The sequence below is a fragment of the Protopterus annectens genome, chromosome 6.part0 (genome assembly GCF_019279795.1).
Source record: "Protopterus annectens isolate FY-2018-M chromosome 6.part0, PAN1.0, whole genome shotgun sequence".
Classification (NCBI taxonomy): domain Eukaryota; kingdom Metazoa; phylum Chordata; order Ceratodontiformes; family Protopteridae; genus Protopterus; species Protopterus annectens.
In genome coordinates this window covers 783,317,125-783,343,267 of record NC_056737.1, presented here as the reverse complement: position 1 = coordinate 783,343,267, position 26,143 = coordinate 783,317,125, and the positions used below count along the sequence as shown (strand labels likewise).

Sequence of the window (26,143 nt, the reverse complement as noted above, 5' to 3'; positions counted from 1 at the left end):
AACAAAGATTCTAGGACCATGGACAGATACGGGAAGCGCATTTTCAGTTCAGCGGCTTTCTATGCTCCCTGAACTATTTGACTCATTTTACACGCTTACAGAGGGATCTAGTCAAAGAGTTGGGAGATACCCTCCAGGGTACTACAGATGCTGCTGTTTCAGAGAAAGTTACAGCACATCTCAACACCCTTACATCCATTGTAAACTCGTCCATGAGGCTGATATCATACGCAGCCGAGGGATCGAGTAGGGCAGCGGCTTCAGCGATTGCTCTTCGTAGGCAATCCTGGATGCGCTTATGTTCGCTTTGGAAGCCTTCAAGTCTTCCTTTACTAACGCCCCATTTGATGGAGCCACACTTTTGGCCCTAAAGTAAAGGAGACCCTTACCCGGTGTGAACAGGAGGGAAAGACTCTGTCTGCTGTCGGAGTCCGTTTTCCACCCCTTCCAGACCATACCCCAAAGGGCAACGTAGGGAAAATGTGGTTTCAAAACCCCAAGGATCTTTCCCAAACACACAGGGTGATGCCCCTCTAGAGGCAGAGGGGGGCAGAGGTGGAAGACGCCGCCTGGCGGCAGAGGGGTCCGCAAAACCAAGGTGACAGGGATAACCTCCCTGGCAAACCTTTTCAGCACTCCTGAGAGGAGGCCCTACTGTCCTGCTCTGGAGGCAGTTGGGGTCGCTAGCTTTATACCCTCAGGCCTGGCAAAACCTTTCTTCAGACAATTGGGTAAAAGCGTTGTTACCAGAGGTTACAAAATCCCATTTCTATCCACACCCATTCCAAAGAGAAACTCCCAGATGTACCACCCCATCTAGAGCCAGCAGCTACAGAAATTTCAAAGCTGCTAGAAAAAGAGTCATCCAACCAGTCCCAGCGGACCAAATAGGATTCAGAACTTACTCAAGGTTCTTTTAGTTCCAAAGAAAACAGGGGACTGGAGGCCGATTCTGGACCTAAGCCATCTCAACACCTTTGTCAAGAAGGAAAAGTTCCGAATGGTCACGCTTCAATCGATCCTTCCATTCTTACAGAAGGGCGACTGGATGTGCTCGATAGATCTGAAGGACGATACTACCACATCAAAATGGCCAGGGCGTCCAGGGATCATTTGCGCCGGCTGGGAGCCAGTCACTATCAGTTTCGAGCCCTGCCCTTTGGTCTGACTACAGCCCCCAGGGTCTTCACCAAATGCATGGCAGTGGTAGCGCCTCATCTGAGGCCTAGGATTCCAGGTGTTTCCGTGATCTGGACGACTGGCTCCTGTCTGCCACCACCAGGCCGACTGATACAGGCCAGGGATTACACCCTACAACTTTGTACACACCTTGGAATTTCAGTAAATTTCAAAAATCTTTACTACAGCCATCACAGCATATCTTATTCATAGGAGCGAATTAGATACGCACCATTTAGTTCTAAAACTTCCTACAGAAAGAATAGTAGCACTTCAAATCAACATTTCTCTTCTGCTGTCGCCCAGAAAGTCCCCGCAAAATTGTTCTGAAAGTCTTGGGTCTCATGGCAGCTTCTCTCGCGATACCATTGGGAAGACTGCACATGAGAGTGCTACAATGGCTTCTGTTTGCACAATGGTCATTCCAACAACTTCCACTGACTCACGAAATATTGATAACGAAAACATGCAAATCACACCTAATGTGGTGGTTACAGACTTGCAACCTATCCAGCGGAAGACCATTTGTGCTACCCGCACAGCGCTTATAACCACGGACGCTTCCCTGATAGGGTGGGGGCATCTTTCAGGGACAGACAGTCCAAGGCTTAATGGACCAATCTGGAGTACAATCTGCACATCAATGTTCTGGAGTTGAGGGCAGTGTTTTGGCGTTGCAACACTTTGCTCCCCTTCTTCCTCCAGGGACCATTGCAGTTCAGACAGACAACATGTCCGTAGTCTGGTACATAAACAAGCAAGGGGGAACCAGGTTTTACCAACTATGCAGAGAGGCCATGAGAATTTGGCAATGGGCAGAGTCCACCGGTCGCTTTCTGATCGCAACGCACATCCCGGTGTCATCCAACGTCATAGCCGACAGGCTGAGCAGGGCAATACTGTTGCCTCACGAGTGGTCCCTCAAACAGTCAGTTGCAAGAAGGATTTTTCGCAAATGGGGCCAGCCTACCTGCGATCTGTTTATGCCTCCAATGAACGCCAAATGCAGGAGCTACTTTGCCCTATTACCCTCCAGGGAAGTCCCCAGGGACGCTGGTGCACGATTGGCCCCGGTCTCCTATATGCTTTTCCTCCATTTCCCTGATTGCAAAGTTTCTACAGAAAGCCAACAACCTTCAGAGGACTATTATTCTCATTGCTCCGCTCTGGCCTCACAAATTTGGTTCCCTTTGTATTGGATCACCGCATTCGGGGACCTTGGATGCTGGACCCAGAGCCAGATCTACTGACTCACTCGTCAGGAGTTCCTCACCCATCTCTAGAATCTCTCCATCTAGCAGCTTGGCTGCTCCGCCTTTCTAGCCAGGTCGGTTCCCCTTACATCGGCGGTTCAAGATATTTTAGTAGCTTCTCATAAAGTTTCCACTACAAAGACTTACACCAGTAAGTGGAAACGTTTTGTCTTTTGGGCGGAGTCACATCATTTGGACCCTGTTATAGCTCCGTTAAACAAGATTTTAGAGTTCTTGACTGAACTATTTCATGAGGGAGCTTCCCCAGCTACTTTGAGTACAGTTAGCTGCCATTTCTAACTATCATGTAGAGGAATGTGGTGCGCCTGTTATGGCTCACAGACTTTGTAAAGCCTTTTTAAAAGGTTCTTTTCATATCAGACCACCAGTCAGAAGTCCGACATCACCGTGGAATTTGAACCTGTTGCTCTCTAAATTGATGTTGCCACCCTTTGAACCAGCCTCAAGTTGCACATTGAAATTTTTGTCATGGAAAACTTTATTTCTAGTGGCCATTACATCTGCTAGACGAGTGTCTGAGCTTCAGGCCCTTTCTGTCAAACATCCTTATTTAATATTTCATTCTGACAGAGTATCCCTACGCACTAATCCATCCTTTCTCCCCAAAGTTTGCTCTTCTAGTAATATTAATCAGTCCATTGAATTACCCACCTTCTTTAAGAACCACTCTAATAAATTGGAGTATATGTTGCACAAACTGGATGTCCATAGACAACTCAGATTTTATTTGGATAGAACAAAAGATCACAGGAAATCTGATCAACTATTTGTAGCTTTTGCTGACAGCAGAAAGGGTCTTGCAGTTACTTAAACGAACTCTTTCTAAATGGCTAACTGACTGTATCACATATGTTTATGAGGCCTCTGATCAAACATTATCAGTAAAACCCAAAGGACATTCCACCAGATCAGTTTCTACATCTTTGGCTCACGCAGCTCGCTACCACTAGACATTATTTGTGCGGCTGCTACTTGGGCTAAACCACATACATTTATCTCTCATTACAAAGTGGACAGGGTTTCTAGGGATAGGGCAACCTTTGGTTCCACTGTGCTCAAGAACGCTCCCTTGAGTTCCTCAGGATCATGGAGCTAGGACGCTACCCATGTGTAAGAACAAAGGCGAGATTGAACACTCTCACATAAAGAAGTTATGTCCTTACCATAACGCTCCATGTGGAGTGTTCATCTCGCTTGGTTATTACACTCCCACCCTCCCACCCTTAGGAAGAACGTTCCATTTGGTGCCTGGTCTGGAGTATTCTCCTTCTGCTGTTGCATTATTAGTGTTACTATCATACCCTTGGTATGTTTGTATATATGTACTTCTGTGTATATAGTTTGGCATGTGTGCGTGCTTTATGTCTGGTTTGCTTGCAAACTAGATCTGAGGTAAAGGCAGAGGGGGATTGTGGGTATTAGATGTCCTCGAGCTTCTTCTCGATGCAGAGCTTGCAGTCGGCCGGCACGGAGCCGAGGATCGGCTCCGAACCCATGTGTAATAACCAAGGCGAGATGAACACTCCACATGGAACGTTATGGTAAGGACATAACTTCTTTTACGATGCACTGTTCAGTCCCACTGGTTGCCTCTTGAAGGTCTCAGAAGTGGTTTCGTCACCTGTATAAAGCTTTGAAAAAAATGTTTGGGAGTCTCCTCACCAGGATTGTTTAGTCAGAGTTATTAAACATTCAAACTAACAATGCCTAAAGGAAAAAAATATATAGGAAAAGAATGGTAGAGCTTCTGGTTTGGGCAACTGTTGTGACTGTCGTTTAGTAGCACCATTAATCTACTGTAGGCATGAACTGAGATTAATAAAATAATATAGTTTTAAGTGTCAAATTTCTTGTTAGGAAAAAAGACTTTTGACATCTTCTGCCTTTGGCATTTGAGCCTTTAATTTTATATTGTTGTATTTCATAAAGAACCTATAAATATTTACTAAAAGAAAATAAGTGGTATTATACAGTTAATTTATAGATCAGGATTGATAGTTGTGTTGTATATATCCATCATTTTAACAGACGTTTTGTGGTATTAGCTATTGACTAGGAGCTAGAAATTTGAGGAAATATTTTTAGTTATTAATAAAACGTAGACATTTTGCAGCTTTCCACTTCAAAAGGTACAAACTAACTTGTCACTTTATTTTTAGGTTAAAATTGTCCAATGAAGAAATCAAGCGTGCAATTTTGTCAATGGATGAGCAAGAAGATTTGCCCAAGGACATGTTGGAGCAGGTGAGTCAAAGGCTTTTGATGTCTGCTATTTGAGTTTTTTTAAACTCCTTTATTAAATTATTACTTAATGCACAGGCAAAAATACATTCACAGAAAAGAAACAGTATTAACATTTTTCCATTTGTATACATTATACATCATGTATATTCTTCCTTTGTAACTATCATTTCAGCATTACACTAATTCCTGCCTTCCCTTAAACCTCACTACCCCTCCTCAGTATTATTCTACATGTATTGTTGCCGTAATTACTCTCCCAAAACACGTTCCCCCCTCCAACATTTCCTGTCTACCTGAGGAAAAATATTTAAAGTCTGCTCAGGGTATAAAAATACTATGCAAATTGTCTGCTGTTTAATTTTGAATCATTTTTAATGTGCCATTGTGCTGCAGTTAAAGTTCCAGGGTAAAAGGAACCTTATCACTGACATTGGATTTTTATAAGATTTTTGCTCAGTGCTCCAAGAAAAGATTGGTATAATGAGCTGTTATTCAGAACAGAAATCTGGCAAGGCTCGTTACTGTTCAGTACACAGACATACAAGTTGTACTGATTGTTGAAAACCAGATCTGTTCTGAGTAAAGGTGAAACTACATCTCTGTCATTCCTACTATTTAGTAATGCCTGCCATTTCCTGTCACATGAGCAAGTGTGGTATTTTTTCATTTGCCTAAAACACCTATTGAAATAGTTACTCCTCCATTTCATGTGCCATCCAGTATCTGTTATGCCGGATTCACTAGACAATCTCAAAATACTGAAATGTCGAATTTCAGTATTTCGAGACTGAATAGTGGAAAACCCACATACCCGAAAACCCAAAACCGCAAATAGCACAACCGCGACCATTCACACACACACAAGCCAGCACATAAACCACAGAAATACACCTACCTAACTACACTAAAACAAACATGACAACACACACAAACACAACATAACACACAAACACACCTACACTACCTATAAGCAAAGGGGCAAGCCCCCCTGCGCCCCCCACACACCCCCTACTCATATGTTCTAACACCAAGGTCGCACTAAACACACAAAAAGCACCACACACACATACACACACTAAAATCCTTACCCAAATACCCTTACACAAACACAACTTACCTGAAACCCCAGATAAATCCACAAACCGCACGACACGTCACGAACGCTACACCACAATAATGGATTTAACATTTTCTCATTCTACATAGTGCAGTTTCGCGTAACTGCACTTTCCACTATTCAGTCTCCACGTACTGAAATTCGACATTTCAGTACATTGCGATTGTCTAGTGAATGTGTTATGCCACATCTTCTCGCCTGTTTTTAAGGCTACTTCCCCCAGCCCTTCTACCTTACAAAACTGTATGGATGAAGTGAGTTATTTCATGTCCTGTCTTTCCTGCTGGCTTGTTTTTTCTGCAAGTGTAGCATTCTACCCTCATTTACTGACTCAGTTAAGCCCCTGGTAATTTAGTCATCTCCACTGGCATCACCCCAGGCTGATAGTTGAGGTGTAGTCAACAAAATGGTGTGCCGTGTTCTTGATGTGGCCTCACTAGTGCCCAGTTACTCGAGCTGATGCTTATGAGGTATCCTTTTTGCCTTGGAAAGTGTGCCCATCCCATGGCTGTTGTAATAAATCTTAGGCTTATTTAATTCCCCCATTCACTTTCCTTCAATGTGCTTAACACCACAGCCTCAAGAAGTAGGCCCTTATGGATTTCTTTGCCCCAGAATGCATGATCCTGTAGTCACTGTCAACAGAAGCAGCTTAACATTGCTGTGACCATGTAGCAAACCTCTCTGTATCCTACTGAAACTTTCCCCCACTTGGTATTTCCTGTGAGCAATCATAATTTTCATTCAATGCATCTTGCAAATCTGAGATAATAGTACTGAACAATGGTAGGCCCCTTGCTAAACATTGGCATACCTTTTAAAGATCACATATGTATAAAAACACTGTTGTTGCAAAGAAAATTTTTATTTTACAAGTGGAAAAATGTCAGTAAAATCACCTACACCTACCCCGAAACAGCATACCACCCACCCTCTTGAATTAGTTTTGCAGGTAGCATGTAATTATATCATTTGGTTGGTAACCACTAATTGGTGTTACTTTACAACTGTGCTGTCAGTATAGACAAAATAAGTGTCCTGTTGCTGACCCCTCGGTGGTGTCTGTAGCCTCTGACATGCCCTCTCAGTTGCTTCTTTATCCTAAGTTACTGTCCTCTGATAAAGATAGTAGGTCCATGGAAAGGCTAGGCAAGAAGGTTTTATTTATTTGACGTTTGTTTACCGGGAAAGTCTGACTGGGCCAAAAACTGCCCATTTTCAGCAGAGGCCTGAGGAGAAATGCTCCACAATCACAATATGTCAGAAATAAAGTACAGATATTTTAAATCACAAAGTATCATGTTACATTACAAAACGGCAAATACAGATATTTTAAAATCACAAAGTATGTTGTGGAAAAAAGCACGAGTGAAAGAATATTGTAATCAGAAAAACATAGAATATGTGTTTCATAGCAAAGCGTAATAAAAATAACGAGTTGAAGATGTGAGGAATAATTCAGTATTCATATTATTTGAAACGTAGAGTAGTATGATGAATGAGACGTGACAATTAAGTGATAGATTACACAATTAGAGACAATGAGGTGAAACTGAGTGATGTCGGTATAAGAGGTGTTCATATTATGTTTATAGAAGGAAGAAGGATGGAGAGAAGGAGATTATAGGAAGAGTGCAGGGTAGGGTGAGTAGGAAGAAAAGAGGTAGAGGAAATGTCCACAGAGATGAATTAAATAAGGTTATGTAGTGGGGAAAACAAAAGGAGTGGAGTAGGAGGCTGTAGAGGCTAGTGAACTGTGATCTAGGTTGAAGGTGGTGAGTGAAATATAGTGAGGAGGTTAAGCCAGGATTGCCACAGGAGCAGGTCCATAATTTTGTCAGGTATTCTTTTTAGAGAGCATTTAGAGGTGGGTAGGTTAGAAATAGTTCTGATGGTTAGAGCTAAGGAGTTCCATTTTGTTTTCCTACTGAGTATGAGTATAGGCCAGTGATGGTGAACCTTTTGGGCTTGGCATGTCAAAAATTCAGAAAATGTCTGTCTTGACTCTGCAGGCATGACACCCCCTCTCCCAAACAAAAAAGAAACAATTCTTTACATATTAATTTATTTTAAAAATACAGTCCAGTCGTGTGCTGCTGTGCACTAAAAAGAAAAATCGGTGACTTGCAATAGAGAAAACGATATGCGCACTGATAATTGGGCTTAAAACAGTGCACCAAAAAATGACCTTACTTTTAATAGTAATTTTGATTAGAACTGAAAAAAAATATGGAACACATTGCATTTGATCAATTATTTTTTTGTTGCTGAGTTTTAATAGATAACTGCAAGGTCACATATTTCTTGTATTTTTATTCATTCAGTTTCTTTGGTAATTTGGTTGTTGGTGAATTCTGGTGTGTTACCTTTGACACTCGTGTCATAGGTTTGCCATTACTGGTATAGGCTTTATCTAGGGGATTTATTTGGTTTATTTATGGTGAGAAGTTGGTCTTCCAGTCTGAGTTCTTTTTGTAAAATACATGTCGATTCATGTTGATTAAAGGCATAAGAGTTAGGTAGGCTAGTGATTTGCTTATGATTTTATATACCATTACTTGTTGACCATAGGATAGTTGGAGGGGGAGTTCCAGCCAACTAAGGATATGCAGAGCTTTATAGTAATAGGTGAAATAGGATGAATTAGTAGCAAACTTGGCAATTTTATTGTAGCAGCTTTCAAGTTTGTTTTTTTATGAAGGATTGTAAATTCGTTAGAATTGGTGCTAGGGAGGGCAAAAGGTAGGTTTTGGCTCGAGTAATTTTTCTGGGTGTTCACAGAAAATGTTTTGTGATTGTTTCTGTATAGCATGCCTAGATTTTGGTGGGTTTTCTTGATATTGCTTTGGATATGAAGGTCAGATTTAAGATGATCATCTATTATGTCTTTTAATAGATTGGTATGATGGGCTAACTCAATTTCAGTGCAATTTGCTGAAAAGATTATGAAAGATGCTTTGTTAGGGGTATGGGTTTGGGGGGGTAAAGCGGAGGAGATTTTTTTTGGGGGGGGTGTAGGAGTTGTGCCATTGTAAGCCAAATTTCAATGGAGATCACAGCTTGTTGAGTGATTTCTTGGAGGTGAATTAGTGTTTGAAGAACAGATGATGGTAGAGTCATCTGCACATTGAATGAAGGTGCCTTCAGAAGAAGATGAATGTAGCTTATTGATAGAAATATTGAACAGCAGAGGGCCAATGATGGATCCTTTTGGGATTCATGTGAAAGTGGGAAGATATGCAGAGATGAATTCTTGCTCTTTTACAGCTTGTTGCCTGTTGGCAAGGTAATTAGAGAACCATTGACTAGATGGAGATGCTAGACCAGGGGTGGAGAGTTGATTGAGGAGTTTACTGTGAGAAACCATGTCAAAGGTTTTTGATATATCTATAAATACTGTAGATACAAGATTATTACAGTTGCAAGCCTGTAAATGATAGTAATGCAGCAGAGGTGCTGTGGTCTGGCCAAAATCTATTTTGCATATTGGCGATTAGCTTTTTTTTTTTTTTTTTTTTTTTTTTTTTTTGAGATAGTGGAGAAATTGTTGATGGATTCATCTTTCAAGGATTTTAGAAAGGGAGACAGGATGGCTATAGGGTGGAAATTTGAAATGTCAGTGGAATTGCCTTTATGTAATAGGGTAATGTGTGCCGTTTTCCACAAATTAGGGACACATGATTCTGTTATTGATCTGTTAGTAGGACTGCTGATTGGGTATGCTATTAAATCTGCAGCTAGATTTAGGTATTCTGGGGGAAGGTTGGCAGCTGAGGAGGAACAAGGTTTTAATTTACGCATTTTTTATGAGAGTTATAGAAATGGTTGAAAGGTAAATTGGGTGGAGTTGTCTACATGTGTATTGGAGTGGTTGCAGATAGGTGAGTTTTATGAAAGGAAATGGTAGGGTCTAAGGTAGGGGAAGTTGGCTGTGTGGAAGGGAGTGTGTCCGATGAGTTTGAGGTTAAGTTGGCTATGCATTCTATGAAGTATGTATTGAAATAGGTAGATGTTTGAAGAGGGGGAATGCCTGGGTATGGGCTGGAATTTTTTTTTGTACCTTGGCTGATAAGAGAGGATATGGAGGACTAGAATTGTTTAGGCTTGTAGTGGAGTATAATAAGACTTATTATCACTATTAATTTGTTTCTTGACTTTTTCATAGCTATCTGAATCCAATTTTTGTTCTTTTGCCATTTAATACATGCTTTGTCTCTTTCTTTCATAAGTAGTTTGCATTGGTTGGTAAGCCATGGGGTATAGCTGTTTTTAATTGTTTTTGTACGCTCTGGGGCTAATATGGTAAGACAATTTAGAAATGCTGCATTGAAGTATTGAACTCCATCATTTAACGGGAGTCTTTTAGGATGGACTACTTAACTGCCTTCACAGATTCAACAAAAGACTCCTTTGGAGAATTTGGATAAATTACAGGTAGTTTTGATCTTATGTTTCTTTGTTATAGCTGATTAATACTGCTGTGGGTATAAGTTGGCAGGTGATCACTTAGTGTGTGAGGGAGGGTACCTGAGGAGGTAAAATTAGATGGGTTGGTAACCAGAACCCAGTCTAGGACAGATTTTTGGGAGTTATTTTTGCCATATCTTGTTGGTGTATTAATAAGTTGAGTGAATCCGAAGAGGTTCATGCAGTTGATCACTGAAGATGCAGATAAAGACTGCCTGCAGTCAACATTTACATCACCCAGGAGGATAATTTCATTTGTGATTGTATCTATTATCCAGAATAGCATAACCTTAGTACTGCATGTTTTCAAGTATTGGAATGTTCTGTCCTGGGGATACATAGCACAGCAATACGTATGCTCTTTGCTCTATTAAATTTTAGGAATGAGATTGCAATTTCTGCTTTTCCAAAAGTTGATTTTTTTTTTTAAGTTTTCTATCCAGCCTAATAATAATATAACCAGGAGGCAGTATTTCAGCACCTTTTATTTCAGCTTTAGCCATGTCTCAGTTGTGGCTATGATGTCTGGGTTGTGCTGGGTCATCCAGGCATGAAAATCTGTGATTTTGTTGCATATGCTTCTAATGTTTAGCGTGACTATTTTTAAACTTTTAGGGTGTATTTTATGGTTTAGGGTTTGTTTGGCACCTGGGTTGGAGTGGATGTCACCACACTGAAGTATGGTGGAAACAGAAGTTTGTTTATTATAGCATTTTTTAGCAGTGATGGGTAGAAGCATTAACTTAACTTTGGGACTCACATTTTTTAGTATTCTTTGGTTACAGCAGTGAGATGGAGTTGTGGGAAATAAGCTTGAAGAGATTTTTCAGTAGCCAAGATGGTTCATAGGTGAGGATGAAATAATGGTTAAGGTGTGCTTATTTAATATTGCTACTGGTGGTGATGTTAGGAATGAGGAGGAGGAGGATGAATAAGGTGTTACAGGAAAGAAATAGCATGGCAAGTATTGTAAAAATCATGCAGTGTGGTTAGGTGAGTGTTAATAGAGTGGCAGTGATAATAGAGTGGAGAATAGGTAGGTATTGATGGGGAGAGGGCAGAGTGAGATTTGATTAGGAATTTAGAAGAGAAGTGGGTGGAGATGGTATAAAAGGAAAGTTTGCGATTGGGTGGTAAGTTAGGCACAGAAAAGGAGGGTGGGCACAGAAAAGGAGGGTGAGTAGAGTAGGTGGAGTAAGTGAGGTATAAGTGTAGATGTAGTGGGGGGTGGATGACAATTGGTGGTAGGGCAAGGAAGTAGGGTGAATGCTTGGGCTGAACAGAGCAGGTTGGCCCACGGTAGAGTAAGTACCAAAAAAACTATCTGTAAAACTGCAGCAAAAACAGGAGGTAGGACAGATTCAGACACTTTTAAGGACAGTAACCAAGCTGGTAAAATCCTGTTAACATACACATAAGTCTTTCATAGTCTTTCATAGTCTTTCATAGGTTAGTACTAGGCTAACTGCCCTTGCGAGCCATTTTAAGCTTAGCCAGTTATCCCTTGTGAGATTCAAACCCTGCACCTTGTGTTTGTAAGACAAACACCTTAACCATTAGGCCACCCTCCGTGCAAAAGGCAGTATTACAGTGGCTTTCACTTGAAATAATGCTATTGTCGATGGAGAAACAGCTGAGATAAGGGGAGGACCAATTAGACCCTTCAATGGAATGCAGTTACTTCTCCCCTTCCACAGATGGTGTACTACCAAAAAAAAAAAAAAAAACAGTGAGGTAGAATGTTTAGATTCAACGGCAAGGTCTCTGACCTCGAAATACTTGACTTGAGTCACAGCATTTAATTTTATGTTTATGGGCTTTTTATTGCCCTTACAGGGATTTTTTACACTGCTAAAGTGTTAACTTATCTTCACTTTCAACAATAAAAGGCCTATGAGTGAGTGTGAATGTGGGTGGGGACAACCCTCCAGCGGATTCAACACTACAGTACAGAACACGCTAATGCATAAGTGAGAGAAAACAGTTACGTTTTTAGCTTTAGTCTTGGAAATTGACTTAAATATATTTTAAATATATTTTGTTTAACTCAAGGTATTATTTCTTTTGAACTTTTGCAACTGTAGGTGGAATTCAGCTGTACAAGTTCCTTTGGTTGTGTGATAATTTTTTCATCAGCAATTGTCAGACTCGCTGTGTGCTTGGTACAATAGATTTCAACTCAAGGTATTGCTTTTTTTTCTAACTTTTGTAACTGTGGGTGAAATTAAACTGTACAAGTCCCTTTAGTATTGTGATATGTTAACTTTTTTCAGTAGCAGTTGTCAAACTTACTGTGTGCTTGGTACACTTACTGTTGAGTGAAACAGCTGGATGGATAGGAGAAAACTTGGGTCATGGGGTAGAGAAGTCAGAAATGGCCTCTGCTCTGTTAGCTTTTAGGGCTAATTATCAGACCCGTATGCCCAGGTACTTGTTAATTGTCCTTTCTCATCAGGCTTGTCAGGTTACTTCTGATCTTCCAGACTCTGAGGGTAAAACTTCAGCTCTTTCCCCATTAGGGACTTAGGGACTTCCTCCTAGATGGCTTGTCATTCCATCAAGTGTAGTTATGATGCAGCAGATACTTCCTCTAGGGCTGCTGCTTTTGTGTCAGTGATGAGGATGTATTCTTGACTTCAGCTTCAACCTTTGCCTGATGATATTAAGGCCAAGTTGATGGATGCCCCACTTGGTAGTAAACACTTGTTTGGTGAAGCTGCTGCTGCCATGGTTAAGTCCCTTCAGGATAAGGGTAAGGCTTTACAGGAACGTAAACATGTTTTGTTTTTACTGTGCCTAAATTTCAGAGAAACCACCCCAATAAGTCAGTTTTCTCCTAAGGGCAAAAAAAGATGGCAAGCGGGCTCCACCTGCTAAGGCTGCTGAGACTTCAGTGCATAAGAAATCTCCTATTCCACATAAAACGGGTGCTATCTGACTATTTTTTTCTTTCCAGCCACTTTGCTCTTTCTCCTTGCCCCCCCCCCCCCCCCCCCCGTTTGGCTACAGATTACTAAGGATTCCTTGGTCCTGTCTATTATTCGTCAGGAGTATTTCATAGTTTCAAAATCCCTTCCCCCCCTTTTATGGGTGTTCCTCGGCCCCCTCAGGAACAACTCTCCTTCTTTCCAGAGGTGCATTGGGGCCTTTTAACTCAGGGTGCTATTCAAGAGTTGCCTGTGTCCCAGGGAGGAGGAGGGGATTTTACTCCAGGATGTTTCTATTTGGAGATCAATTCTAGACCTATCTCACCTAAACACTTTTCTGAAGGTGCCCTCCTGTCAAATATTGTTCCTTCAGACTTTGGGTCCTGTTTTGCTTCCTCAGGCTTACATGGTGGTGTCTCTGGATCACAAGGATGCTTATCTCCATATTACGATCCTTCCCCTTTTCAGGAAGCTTTTATGTTTCTGTGTTGCTTCCTGGAATTTTTCAGTTCTGTGCTTTGCCCTTTAGACTTTCTACTGCCCCAAGGGTATTTATGAAATGCCTCTCTCCTGTGATTGCTTTTTGCAGGATTCAGGGGATCCAAGTATTTCCTTACTTGGATGACCTCCTGTTTCAGGCATCCTCTCCAGAGATCCTGTTGCAAAATCATTTTGCCATTTCCCTTCTGCAAAACCCGAGGTTCACAATAAACTTCATAATGTCTTTTCTGACTGTGCTCAGGACCATGTTTTTCTGGGGTTCGGGATTCAGACTGTACCTATGCTGGCATCCCTGCTGCCTTCCAAGGACTTGACACTCATTTCCTTTTTTGAAACTCTTCTTCCTCTGGCCACTATTACAGCCAGGGAGTTTCTGAGAGCTTTGCGATTCATGGCACCTACCATCTCTATGCTCCCTGTGGCTAAACTCCACTTGAGAAAGTTTCATTGGTTCCTGAGGTTAGTTTAGCTTCAACATCCGCATCCCCTACAATTTATAGTTCCTCTTCTACCTTGTCTCAAGAAGGAACTTCACTTGAGAAAGTTTCATTGGTTCCTGAAGTTAGTTTAGCTTCAACATCCGCATCCCCTACAATTTATAGTTCCTCTTCTACCTTGCCTCAAGAAGGAACTTCACTGGTGGTTCCAGCAGTTGTCTCTAAATCCAAGGCTCCCTTTCCATCCCTCTCGAGCTCTCCACAGACACTTCAGATGCAGGATGGGGAGCAGCTTTTGGCTCCCTAAAGGTGCAGAGGGTGTGGTAGCCTCTTCAATGGAAAGAGTACATCAGTATCAGAGATGAGAGCTTTTTTGCTGGTACTTCATGCTTTTCATATTCTTTTCTCCCTGGACCTTTCAAAGTATTTACAGACAATACCACAGTGATGTTGTATATCAACAAACGGGGGACAAGAGCTTATCTTCATTCCCGGTTGGCAGTCCTACTGTGGGATCTTGCTGTCCAGTATCAAGTGACTCTTCAGGAAGTTTGCATTCCTTCAGGTCAAAACATTTGTGGCAGACAATCTTAAGCAAGTCCTCAACTCAATCTCATGAATGGCTGCTTCACAGGAATGTGTTTCTGGACATTGTCCATCAGTGGGGTACTCCTCAGATAGATCTATTTGCCTCCCCTCTGAAAAGACAGCTTCCTCTGTTTTGTGCCAGAGTCCCAGGTCCTCTGGCTTGGAAGGTGGACTCCCCATCTTTTTCTTGGAAGGGGATGTTTCTTTGTTTTCCTCCCCTTCCCCTCATTCCAAAATCCCTGTTCAAAATCCAACGGGATGCTTCCAAAATCTTGTTGGTGACAAGACAGTAGGGACTTTATTTATTCCCTCTTCTGCATTTAGCCAAGAGCAATCATGGCAAGTTACCTCACAAGGTAGACCTACTCACACAAGACAAGGGGTGTCTCATCCATCCCCACTGTTAAACTGACACTGTGGGTGATAGGATTTTGATTCCTCATAGGCACCTTTTTTCTGAGGACATACTTAGGGTCCTGCAGGAGGGCAGGAAATGCGATACTAGAAAATCCTACTTGTGAAAATGGAAGAGGTTATCTATTTGGTATCTTTCATAACCTGGATCCACTTTCAGTAGATGTTCCTTTTGTTCTTTCTTATGTGTGTGAATTGCTCAATGCTGGGTTGGCTTAGCCTTCTGTTAAGGCCCACTATCAGCTATCTCTGCTTGTCTGCCTTTATCTCCTCCATTAGCTTGTAGATTTGAGGATAAAAAAAAATTCTTAAAAGGCATCCTTCATATTAGGCCTCCTAGGAAGCCTGTTCCTCCTCCCTGGGATCTTGATTTGGAAAAATTGACTCAGGCTCCTTTTGAGCTTGCAACTTCAGCTTACTTGCAACATTGCTCTTGGAAGACTGTTCTTTTGTTAGCCCGTACTTCTTTCAGATGGGTGTCTGAGCTTCAAGGCCTTATAGCTTGTCCTCTTTTTTTGGTGTTTCTTAAGGACAGGGTGCCCTTGCGTACTAATCCTTCTTTCATGCCCAAGGTGTTGAATGAGTTGTCCGTTAATCAGTCTATTCATTTGCCCACTTTTTTTCTTTCTCCACAATCTACCAGTTAGAAGGTGCTGAATAGACTACTCTGATTTTATTTAGATAAGACTAAAACTATTATGAAATCTGATCAGTTCGTTCTTTCTTTTCATCCCTGGTCCTTGGGATTAGCTGTATCTAAGCAAACTATTTCTTCTTGAATCTCAAAAGCTATTTCTTTTTGTTATTCCTTTCATGGTAGCAGCTTTCCTTATTCTGTTAAGACTCATTCTACTAGGTCTGTGGCTTCTTCTGGTGCTTTTTTAAAGGGTTTAGATACTAACTATATTCTTGATGCACCCACCTGGATTTCTATACATACATTTACCAAGCACTACACATTAGATGTAATCTACAGAGCTAGAGCTGGTTTTGCTAGGGCCATTCTTCATGGCTTTCTAGAGGGCTGTGCTGTGGTCCTTCCTCCTCCCAAGTCTCCTCTTGAGCTTTGTTACTCTCCCTAATGTAAAGAATACTACAACAGTGAAATGAAAGGACAGTACAATTGTGTAAAATCTTACCACAATGGTAGATGTTCTTCGTGTTTCACTGTTGCAGTCATCACACTTGGGTTATCTGCCTGCAGGTAGGCCTCAGTCGGCCTGAATACCAGAGACTTAGTATTTTTGCTTTCAACCCAGGACTGACGTCAGAGATATAAAAACAGGCAGCCGACACCATTACATCAGTCTTTCTTGTCGAGGAGCCCGAAGCAGAAGCAGTTCACACGAGTGCCGGTAGGTCGCTACCTGAGTTTTCATTTCTGAATTAAATCATCCTGAAGTCTTCTAAGGCTAAGTACCCTGTTGGGGACCCTTTTTTCTTGCTCTGACCGATGTCAGAAAAAGTTAACATTTGCCTCACCTGTGAAAAGCAAATACCACACCGAGATTTCCATTCTTACTGCGTCACCTATTTAGGCCCAAACCACAACGTACCTCGCTGTCGGTTTTGTGCTTTGTTGAATGTCCAAACTATTCATTGTTGGGCCCTTATTGTCACTAAATACTTTCGCTCTCGATCTCCATATTCCAAAATGGCTTCGATAAGCCATCCAGCTATCGATCTTCTGAAAATACGTAAGGATAAAGACAGAGACCAGGGACTGGTCCAAAACTGCCGACAACGCTTCTGTTAAGCTAGTTGCCAGATCACCGGTACTCAGTGAGGCGCTTTCGCAGCCCCTGATGCCCGCTTTGATAGATTCACAGGCCGCTACCGAGACCCGTTCGGTATGCCTTGAGATTCTTCTTTGACTACGGAACCTGCGGGATGTCTCTACCTTGGATGCGTCCGGTGCCGCTGTGCAGGCACTGGCTTCTGAGGAAGTTCTTTGCACTACCGATATGTGACACAAACCGACAAAAACCGACAACTTCTTTCACGTCTTCAGTTCTGTCTAAAACTACCAAGTTTCTAAGGTCAAGAGTACAAGCTACTCCTAAAAATCAGACAACCCAATCTCAAGCACCTGCTTCCTTTCCACAACATCAAATGCTTAAAATGGCAGAAGACCTGATTATGCTGATTAGGGGAAGCCAGACTTCTCCTGCTAAGAGAAAGAGACCTGTTCCCAGCAGCTGTAACAGACCTGGAGTTCAACTCTGAGGTTTCTGAATATGAAGATATGCCCTTATCTGCTTATGAGGATTCAGATGCAGAGGAATCCATTCCATCTGCTTCCCCTCCAGAGGATTTTTCTTTGGGTGAAACCCTACATACTTTGAGAGCATTTCCACTGGGAACGCCAAGACTATCCTCAGTCCAAAAAGAGACTCAGAAAATTTCTAGATTTGCCACAGCATAAACCTTTAGCAATGCTTCCAGTTCTGGATGTTGTGGAGGATGATTTTATGGAATCCAGCCTAACTCCTGATACTTTACCCCCTGCTCCAAGGAAACCAGACCGGTACTACAGAGTCCCTGACTCTCTCAAATTTCTTTTCAAAAATCCTACTGCTGACCGAGAGGTCATTTCCCAGGGGCTTAAAGGTATAAAAGCAACTACAGCTAAGAATCCCACCCCTTCGGACAGGGATTCCTGACCTTCAGACAGATGGGGTAAAAAAGTATACACCTCTGCAACTCTCGCCATTAGGGCATTGAATTGCCAGTTTCGCATGCTGAAATACCAGCAACATATTATGGAACTTATTAAGCAAAAAATTAGCTACCTTTCCAGACTGTGCAGAAAATAAATAATTACAAGAGCTTATGCATTCTGCAAGACATGTCAGCAAGCATACTTTGCAATGTGGCTTTGATGCCCTAGAAGCATCTTGCAGGGCAGCAGTCACTGGTTCTGTACTGAGAAGACATGCTTGGCTTAAGGAGCAGACCTTGCCAGACCATGTCAAATCAAAATTACTAGACGCCCCTTTGAACAAGGACAATCTGTTTGGCACCAAAGCAGAAGAGGTTCTAAAAAATCTATGCAGACAGTCAAAGATTTCTTGCAAGTGCAGCCTGCTAGATTCAGTAGGCATTGCCCCTCGAAACATTGGTTCTTTCCAGCCCCCTCATGGTAATCTCAAATTAGACCCAGGGGAAACAAATCCCCCCCAGATTACAGTCTTAGGGTATACAAACTTCTAAGCAACGGAGTGCCTCCACTTCAAAAACATGGAGTGCAAAGCCACCCCCTTATGGAAAGAATTCACAATGACTTCTCCATTCCACTCCTCACCTCTGCACAACTGCTCATTCCCCTAGGAGGAAAACTTGCCCATCATGCAAAAAACTGGACCTCCATCACCAAAGACCGATGAGTCTGCAACATTGTATCCCAGGGGTACAAATTTTACTTCCACTCACTGCCAACCCCAGAAGGGTTCCCAGACCTTCCTCCAAACCAGTGGGCAGAGGCACAAAACCAAGTTCAATCCCTACTCTCCATAAGGGCAATTCAACCTGTTCCTGCAGAACAGATAGGTCAAGGGTTCTATTCCAGATTTTCCTAGTACCCAGCAAAGAGGGCACTTGGCACCCAGTCCTCGATCTTTCCACTCTAGACACCTTATGGCGGTACTAAAATTGAATGTTCACTCTTCAGCAGCTTCTTCCTGTGCTGTCCAAAGATGCCTGGTTAGACACCCTAGACCTAAAAGAAGCCTATCTGCACATCCCTGTCAGGGACGCATGCAGGAAATACCTGTGTTTCAGGGCAGGATCTATGCATTATCAGTTCTCTGCACTTCCCTTTGGCTTATCCACTGCTCCTCCCAGAGTATTCACAAAATGCCTGGCTCCAGCCATTGCTTATTGCAGACAGAGAAAAATTCAAATGTACCCATACTTGGACAATTACCTGATTCAGACAGACAGTCAGGAACAGCTGTTGCAGTTCCTGACATTTGGAAAGAACCTTCTAACCTCCCTGGGGTTACACTATCAACAAAAATAAATCAGAACTAGTCCCCAGTCAAGCAGTTGTATTCCTGGGAGCAAGCTTGGACACAGCATCCCAGCTGGCATTCCTTACTTCAGAAAAACAAGCCTATCTGACTGGCTAATTTGCTCAAATGGCCACCAGAACCCAGCTATCTGCAAGGAAAACCCTGCAGGCCCTAGGGTTCATGGCTTCTTGCATCCTACTAATTCCATATGCCAGACTGCATATGAGGAAACCTCAACGGTACTTAAAAGTCTTTAGTGCCAACATTGTCAGGACCTGGAAACCGTCATAACTTGTCTAAGGACAGAGTTTCTTTGGTGGGCAGCAGCATGCAACTGCAACAAGGGACTTCTTTACTTAACCCCACACCCTAACCACAGATGCATCTGACTCTGCCTGCAGGCACACCTGGATGACAAGTGCATTCAGGGCCACTGGAGCCGAAGTCTCATCTGCACATCGACCAAAAAGAGATGCTAGCTGTTCAGTACGCTCTGACAGCTTTCAGGTCCCTACTCTCACCAGGACACCTGCTAATAAAAACAGACACCACCACAGTTATGTGGTACATCAACAAGCAGGGGGGAACCCACTCTGCAGGCTAGCCATGGCACTGTGGAACACGGCCTTGGACATGTAGATTCATCTGTAAGCTCCGTTCCTGACAGGCAAACAAAACTCTCTGGCAAACATCTCCTAGACCCACACGAGTGGCAATTAGACCCCAGCACCTTCAGTATTCTAACCCAGAAATGGGGGACCCCCGAGGTGGACCTCTTTGCCTCCCCTCCAATCACCATCTCAGCAAATTCTGCACCAGGACACCTCACAGCAGGGCCTGGAAAGTGGATGCCCTATCCTTCCAATGGGAAAACTTTCAGTCTATGCATTTCCCCCCTCTGCCTCTTTTCTCAAGAATATTACTTAAGATAAGGCAGGACAGACCAAGGACAATACTGATTGCCCCGGACTGGCCACGCCAGCACTGGTACCCACTACTGTGCAGCCTGTCACCGAAGCCACCCTGGCACCTACCCCAGATCCCAACCCTCCTCACTCAGCAGGGGGGGCAGATTTTGCATCCACAACTGCAAACCATGAATCTTGCAGCCTGGCTTATTCCTTAAAATCTCCCCTAGTGACCAGCCTAAGCAAGCAGGTGCTGTATGCCATTCTTGAAACCAGAAGACCCAGTACAAGGAAATCCTATGCTGATAAGTGGAAAAGGTATTGTTCCTGGACTCAGTCTAAAGGAGAGGACACAGCATTGCCCTCCTTACCTCTAATCCTGTATTACCTAGCAGACCTACTACACAGAGGGTCTGTCCTTCTCCTCCATTAAGATCCACGCCTCCGCCATCTCAGCTCATTACAGCACTGAGCCACCTCTCTTCTCTCACCCTCTTATCAAACAGTTCCTGAGAGGGGCAAACAAATAAAGGCCACCAAGGAGAGCACCCACCCCTGCTTGGGACCTTAACTTTGAACTGGAAAAGCTCACGCTACCCCCCTTTGAGCCTGCAACGTCAGCAGAGTTAAGCTTCCTGTCTTGGAAATCAGCCTTGCTTTTGGCCATCACTTCAGCTAGAAGAGTGTCTGAGCTACAAGCACTTATGGCTATGGAACCCTTCATTATTTTTCATGCTGACAGGACTAACTTTTCATTTATGCCTAAAGTGGTGTCCAGTGTGGCTCTAAACCAATCTGTCCATTTGCCTACCTTCTTCCCTAATCCTCAAAATAAAGGGAGAGGATCCTGCTCTCCTTGGACATGCACATACAGCTCAGATTCCACCTTGATAGGACTAAGCCCTTTAGGAAATCTGACCAGTTACTAGTCAGCCTTGCACCAAGGGCAGAGGGAAAGGCCATTTCAAAACAAACAATTTCCAAATGGTAGCACACTGCATCCATTTCTGCTACAAGCACCATGGGAAATCAACCCTGCAGGGAGTCAGAACACATTCCACTAGGGCAACTTCTATCTGTACAGCATTCCTCAGGGGAGTCTGTACCAGGGGCATCCTGGAAGCTGCTACCTGGAATACACACCTTCACCAAGCATTACCACCTGCCTATCTTTTCCAAATCCAGGGTGGGTTTTGCAACAGCAGTCCTGCAGGGCATACTAGCCAGCCCAAACTCTTCTGGACTGCCTCCACCCTTTCCTCAGCTTTGGGAATCAACCCTAGTGTGATGAATGCAACAGTGAAACACGAAGAACATAGTACAGTTGTGTACACTTACCATAAATGTAGATGTTCAAGTGTATTCACTTTTGCAGTCCTGGTTTCCCTCCCTCCAGTCCCCTTGTCTCTCTCTCTCTCTCTTTCCTCTCTGGGTGTATTACTCACCCCTTTCAGCGGTATTGGTATGGGTATTTACTTTGTACTGGTTGTGTTTTCCTCACCATAACTTAGCTCCCTATTTGGTGGGGTTCCTGATATTTGGGGCAAGAAACACTGATGTAATGGCTCTGCTGCCTGTTTTTATACCCCTGACGACCTGATATCAGTCCTGGAGCGACAGCAACTGATGCAAAAATACTAAGTTTCTGGTATTTGGGCCGACTGGAGGGCTACCTGCAGGCAGATAACCCAAATGTGATGACTGCAACAGTGAATACACTCGAACATCGACATTTATGGTAAGTGTACTCAACTGTACTATATCATTCTCTTCAGTGTTGCAGTATTCACTCCCTCCCTCCACTCCCAGTCCATTTGTCTCTTGGATTTTCTGGTTACCTCTCTTGTCCTTGGATTGGCATTCCCAATGGGATTCTCATTTCTGAGGATGATGTGTCCGGACATCACCTTTATGCCCTATGCTATGCAAGGAGCATGTATGTGAAGTATAGCGTAGCTTAAGGCAACCTAAAGGCTTTGGTATTTTGGCCAGACATCTGGCCGCCATTGGCAGGGGATATTTAATGTAAAGAATACTGAAACAGTGAAGAGAGGTAATCCTCTAACTGCAAATCAATTGTATTATAAGTAATAATCACCTCATTTCCGTAAGTGTGCAGATACGCATCAGAATCCTGTAACATGTCAGACATAAAAGTTGTGTACACAATATAATCAAAAAGGACCATACCTCCACCTATATCTGATTTCATTATCCTTACAGTTTTATCATTTTTTAGTAAATTCAAAATTTCTTATTCACTAGATGTTAAGTTAGACACTAGTGACTAGCCACATTTCTGATACTTAGAAATGTCAATCTCACATGCTTTCTGGAAGGCCTGGACAAGGGGGATGCATGACAGGATTATATAAGCTTTTATTTTTAAACCTTAATTCAGCACCTGACAACCTATATTGTTTTGTGCCCCCCCCCCATGCACACACACACACACACACACACACACACACACACACTCTTCGTTCTGTTTGCTATTCTGTCTGATCTGCGAAGTGGCGGATATTCAAAAGGGTCTTCTAGAATAATTTGTGGATTATTATAATGTGCTTTCATTTCTGTTATTGCCTGCTAACACAACATTATTATCTGATTTAACAGTACTGTCACATCACTGTTGAATTTGTTTTTCAAGTAAGCCCTTTTTATTTACCTCATGCTGTTTTGGGTCCTTGTTAATCTTTTTATTCTTTCTATTCTTAGTCATGTCAGTCTGTTAATCCATGTTCATTTTGTTTATGCATATAAGCAGCTGTTATTCAGCCATAAAGATAAACTAAACTTCGAACTATCTAAGCCCGTGAGCAGCCTGAATACAAAGAATTGGTGTTTAGAGTACCTTGCGTCATGGAATCACTTTGTATCTTGTCTTGTACTTCATCCTGCATATGTTCATGTTCATAGCAGCGATGAAGTAGAAAATCCATCAATTACACGTCCATTAACAACTGCACATCTTCTATGAGTGTTTATAGAAACAAGGTTGAGTCACATACTGAGTTAGTAAATCCATAAGTCGAGTGAGTTCCCCTTTCATTGATGTGATTTCTCCAACATTGTTCATCTTGTGAACTTGTACCTTAGATTGAAATGATGTAGGACTCGTACCAACTGAAAAGTTAAGCATTTTTGTCCACTATTGTAAAGTAGTCATCTGCAGAACTAAGAAAAGTGCTTTTACATGTTACATGCCACATACCAGTCAAGTACAAAAAAAAGTAATATATATATAATATATATATATATATATATATATATGTAGTTGTGTAACACAGTTTGCCTTTAGGCGCATACATTATTAAAGTATTGAAATGCATAATTTGGGAAAAATGACCATATTTATAAAAGTTCCACTCTGTAAATATGATCATATGTATACAGTCAACTAATTTTAAGTAAGTAAATATACAGAAGTGTGGCCATGTTTAAATGTAATGTTGAGAAGAATGCTTAAAAAATACATTGTGTAAAAAAATTAACAATATATAGTCAGATTAACAATATATAGTCATGTGTATCCAAATTCAAGCTTAAATCCAACACAAAAGTGACCAAAGACCAAGGTGATGCTGTTATGTAGTGGCCAAAACTTACATTCTTATCAAAGCTAAATAATTGGTTCTGTATACTGAGTGTAAAGATTTCTCACCATGCAAGTAAAAGTAGTAAGCGCCATATCATTTAGTATTTCTCAGTATGTAGCAGTATCTCTCACACCCTTTCATGCAAACTAAAATATCTCATTTTCCATCAGGTCACTCCAAAAGAATTCAATATTACGTTTCATTAACTGGTTTGAATTCCACAGTTAAATTTCTCTCTGTATTCTGACCAATTTCCAACCAATCATTTACTGCCCAAATAATTGCTTTCTATTCCAATGTCATTCTTTGGTTTATCTGAAAATTGTCCTCTTAGAACCAGCAAAAAAATGTTCACATGCAGACTAGATTCACAAAGTAAATATAGTTATGCACAAGCTTTTAGCAGTGTGCCAAAATTGTGGAACAATCTCCCTCTCCCTGGATGGAGCATTGGAACTAAAACAGTTTTCAAATACTAAGTTAGACAGTATTTTCTTCCATTTGGATGTATAGCTGTATGTAACCTCATCACTTCAGCATTTTTCAATTCTTGTGAACTATACTGCATATGTTCACGTTCACAGCCGCGATGAAGTCACTATATCTGTTGATCATTACAGTTGATAATCTTGTACATTATTGCCTAATCTGTATCATTTTATGTCCTCTGAATTTGTTTTATGTAGGATTTGTGTCCATCTGTGTAATTCTTCAGTTTTTCTTTTCTGAATACTGAAGTTTTTTTCTAGAGCTCCTCTTCTCAAGATGGGTCCTGACCCAAAGCCATGCAACTTGGTTAAGAGGCTTTGCATGGGGAAAGCATACATACTACTCCCATAGGCAGAGACTTCACAGCTTGCAAGGCTACCATGGGGGTGGGGGGTGTTAGGGTACACTCCGCAGTAGTTTGATGCTGCACCAGCATCGTCCATCTCCTCACCGGCCCTGGACATGGGCCGGGTTGAGTCCAGGGGACACTAAAATGCATCTGGTAGACCTGGTGAACAAGTAGAGGAACTGGCAGCAGGGGGAGCATTAAATTAAGAAACAGTTTTGGGACTCTAATGGGGTAGGATCCTGGTAATCAAATGCTAAGTAATTAACAGAGCAGTCATTCAAAATTTTATGTACAATCACACTTGGATCTAGTAGTTAGTCTGATCAGTTTAAAAATACATTTCACTCCTTCCTGTACTCTTCTAGGGCTTTTTAGCTCATGATCTTCTGTGGTAAAATGATCATCTTTTGAACTGTACGTGGATTTAATAGCCTGCAAGGGAATGTCTTAAAGTTGGCTTGCATAGGTACAGTTACGTAGGATCCATTATGCAAGTTTCACCTCTCCCTAATGATTCCTTTGGTAGTGACTGGATTATATTTTCAAGCCTGGATCTTAAATCTTGTATGCTTATCACTGTCCTTGTATTAGTAAAGGTACTGTGAAATGCGGTGTGTGTGTCTCCTTGATAATTTTGCTTGTTATCCTAGTCTGATGAAGTCTTTCCATAGGTTCATAGGATGATAGTAGGCTATTTGCCCAGAAGCCCCTTATAAGCCTAGCCAAGATTTCCTTGAATCTTACTTGTTGTTATTCACTGTGGTTATTGTCAATGTTTAATTATGTAATATAATATGTGAATCTGAAACTTCATGCATTTTTTTGTTTAGTCAATTTGTATTTTTATGTGTTTAACATGGTCAAGACTGAAAAAGGTCCCCATTAGGAAATTCCCAAACCTGTAGACGTAAATGACTATACAAGTGGCATGAATACTAAGGGTAGTTTTGCATATGTACCAATGATTCAGCTTTTTGTCTTAAGAAAGGACTAAAACTTTAGGAATGTGACCTTCTGGGTTTCAGTGCAGAAATGAACATAAACCACATTATGGGGCTCTAGGCATCGGCAATACTGACTTTAGTGTGCTAGTTCTGTATTACACAGTGCACTGCCAGTGGCTGTAGTCATCATTACCTCATCTGTGTTCATGTTTTGGATCTGAGCTGCCATTCTTTAGTGGCTTTAGTTCTTTTTCTTCCCCTTTCACTGATAGTCTTTCATATTGGATGCATGTGTGAAGGGATGGCGAATCAGTTTGGGGACTATCCTACCCTATCATATGACCATGAGTGCCTACTGAAATAGTGCCTTAACACACTTGAGCTGAAAACAGTTTTTCTTTCCTGTCTATCTTGATTGTTGAGAAATTGCTGAAGTCCAAGATTGTCCTTGTGAAAGTTGATGTCTAGGTAGTAGTACACTACCTGAAGAAGTAGATGGAATTTTTTTAAAAAACATTTGCAGGGAAGCAGTCCATGTTGGGGAATGTTCTGCTAAATAGGGGCTTATCCTAAGGAATCCGTCACAGTAGATACTTAACAGTCATGACGTGCCTTTTCCTGGCGCTTTAATGTAATTTAGACAGTGTTCCAGTTGCCTTCTAGAATTTGATCTCTCCTGAGAGTGACCTA

General features: G+C 41.9%; 1 protein-coding gene across 4 annotated transcripts in view; it reads left to right on the top strand.

Annotated features, from left to right (window-relative positions):
* The window catches only part of DAAM1 (dishevelled associated activator of morphogenesis 1), a 3,124,549-nt gene that overhangs the window by 2,714,946 nt on the left and 383,460 nt on the right, over positions 1-26,143 (top strand). For all 4 annotated transcript variants that reach the window (XM_044074460.1, XM_044074457.1, XM_044074458.1 and 1 more), the window contains one exon: positions 4,613-4,697. In XM_044074460.1, coding sequence (XP_043930395.1) covers positions 4,613-4,697 — 85 coding nt within the window. The remainder of the gene's footprint in view (positions 1-4,612; positions 4,698-26,143) is intronic.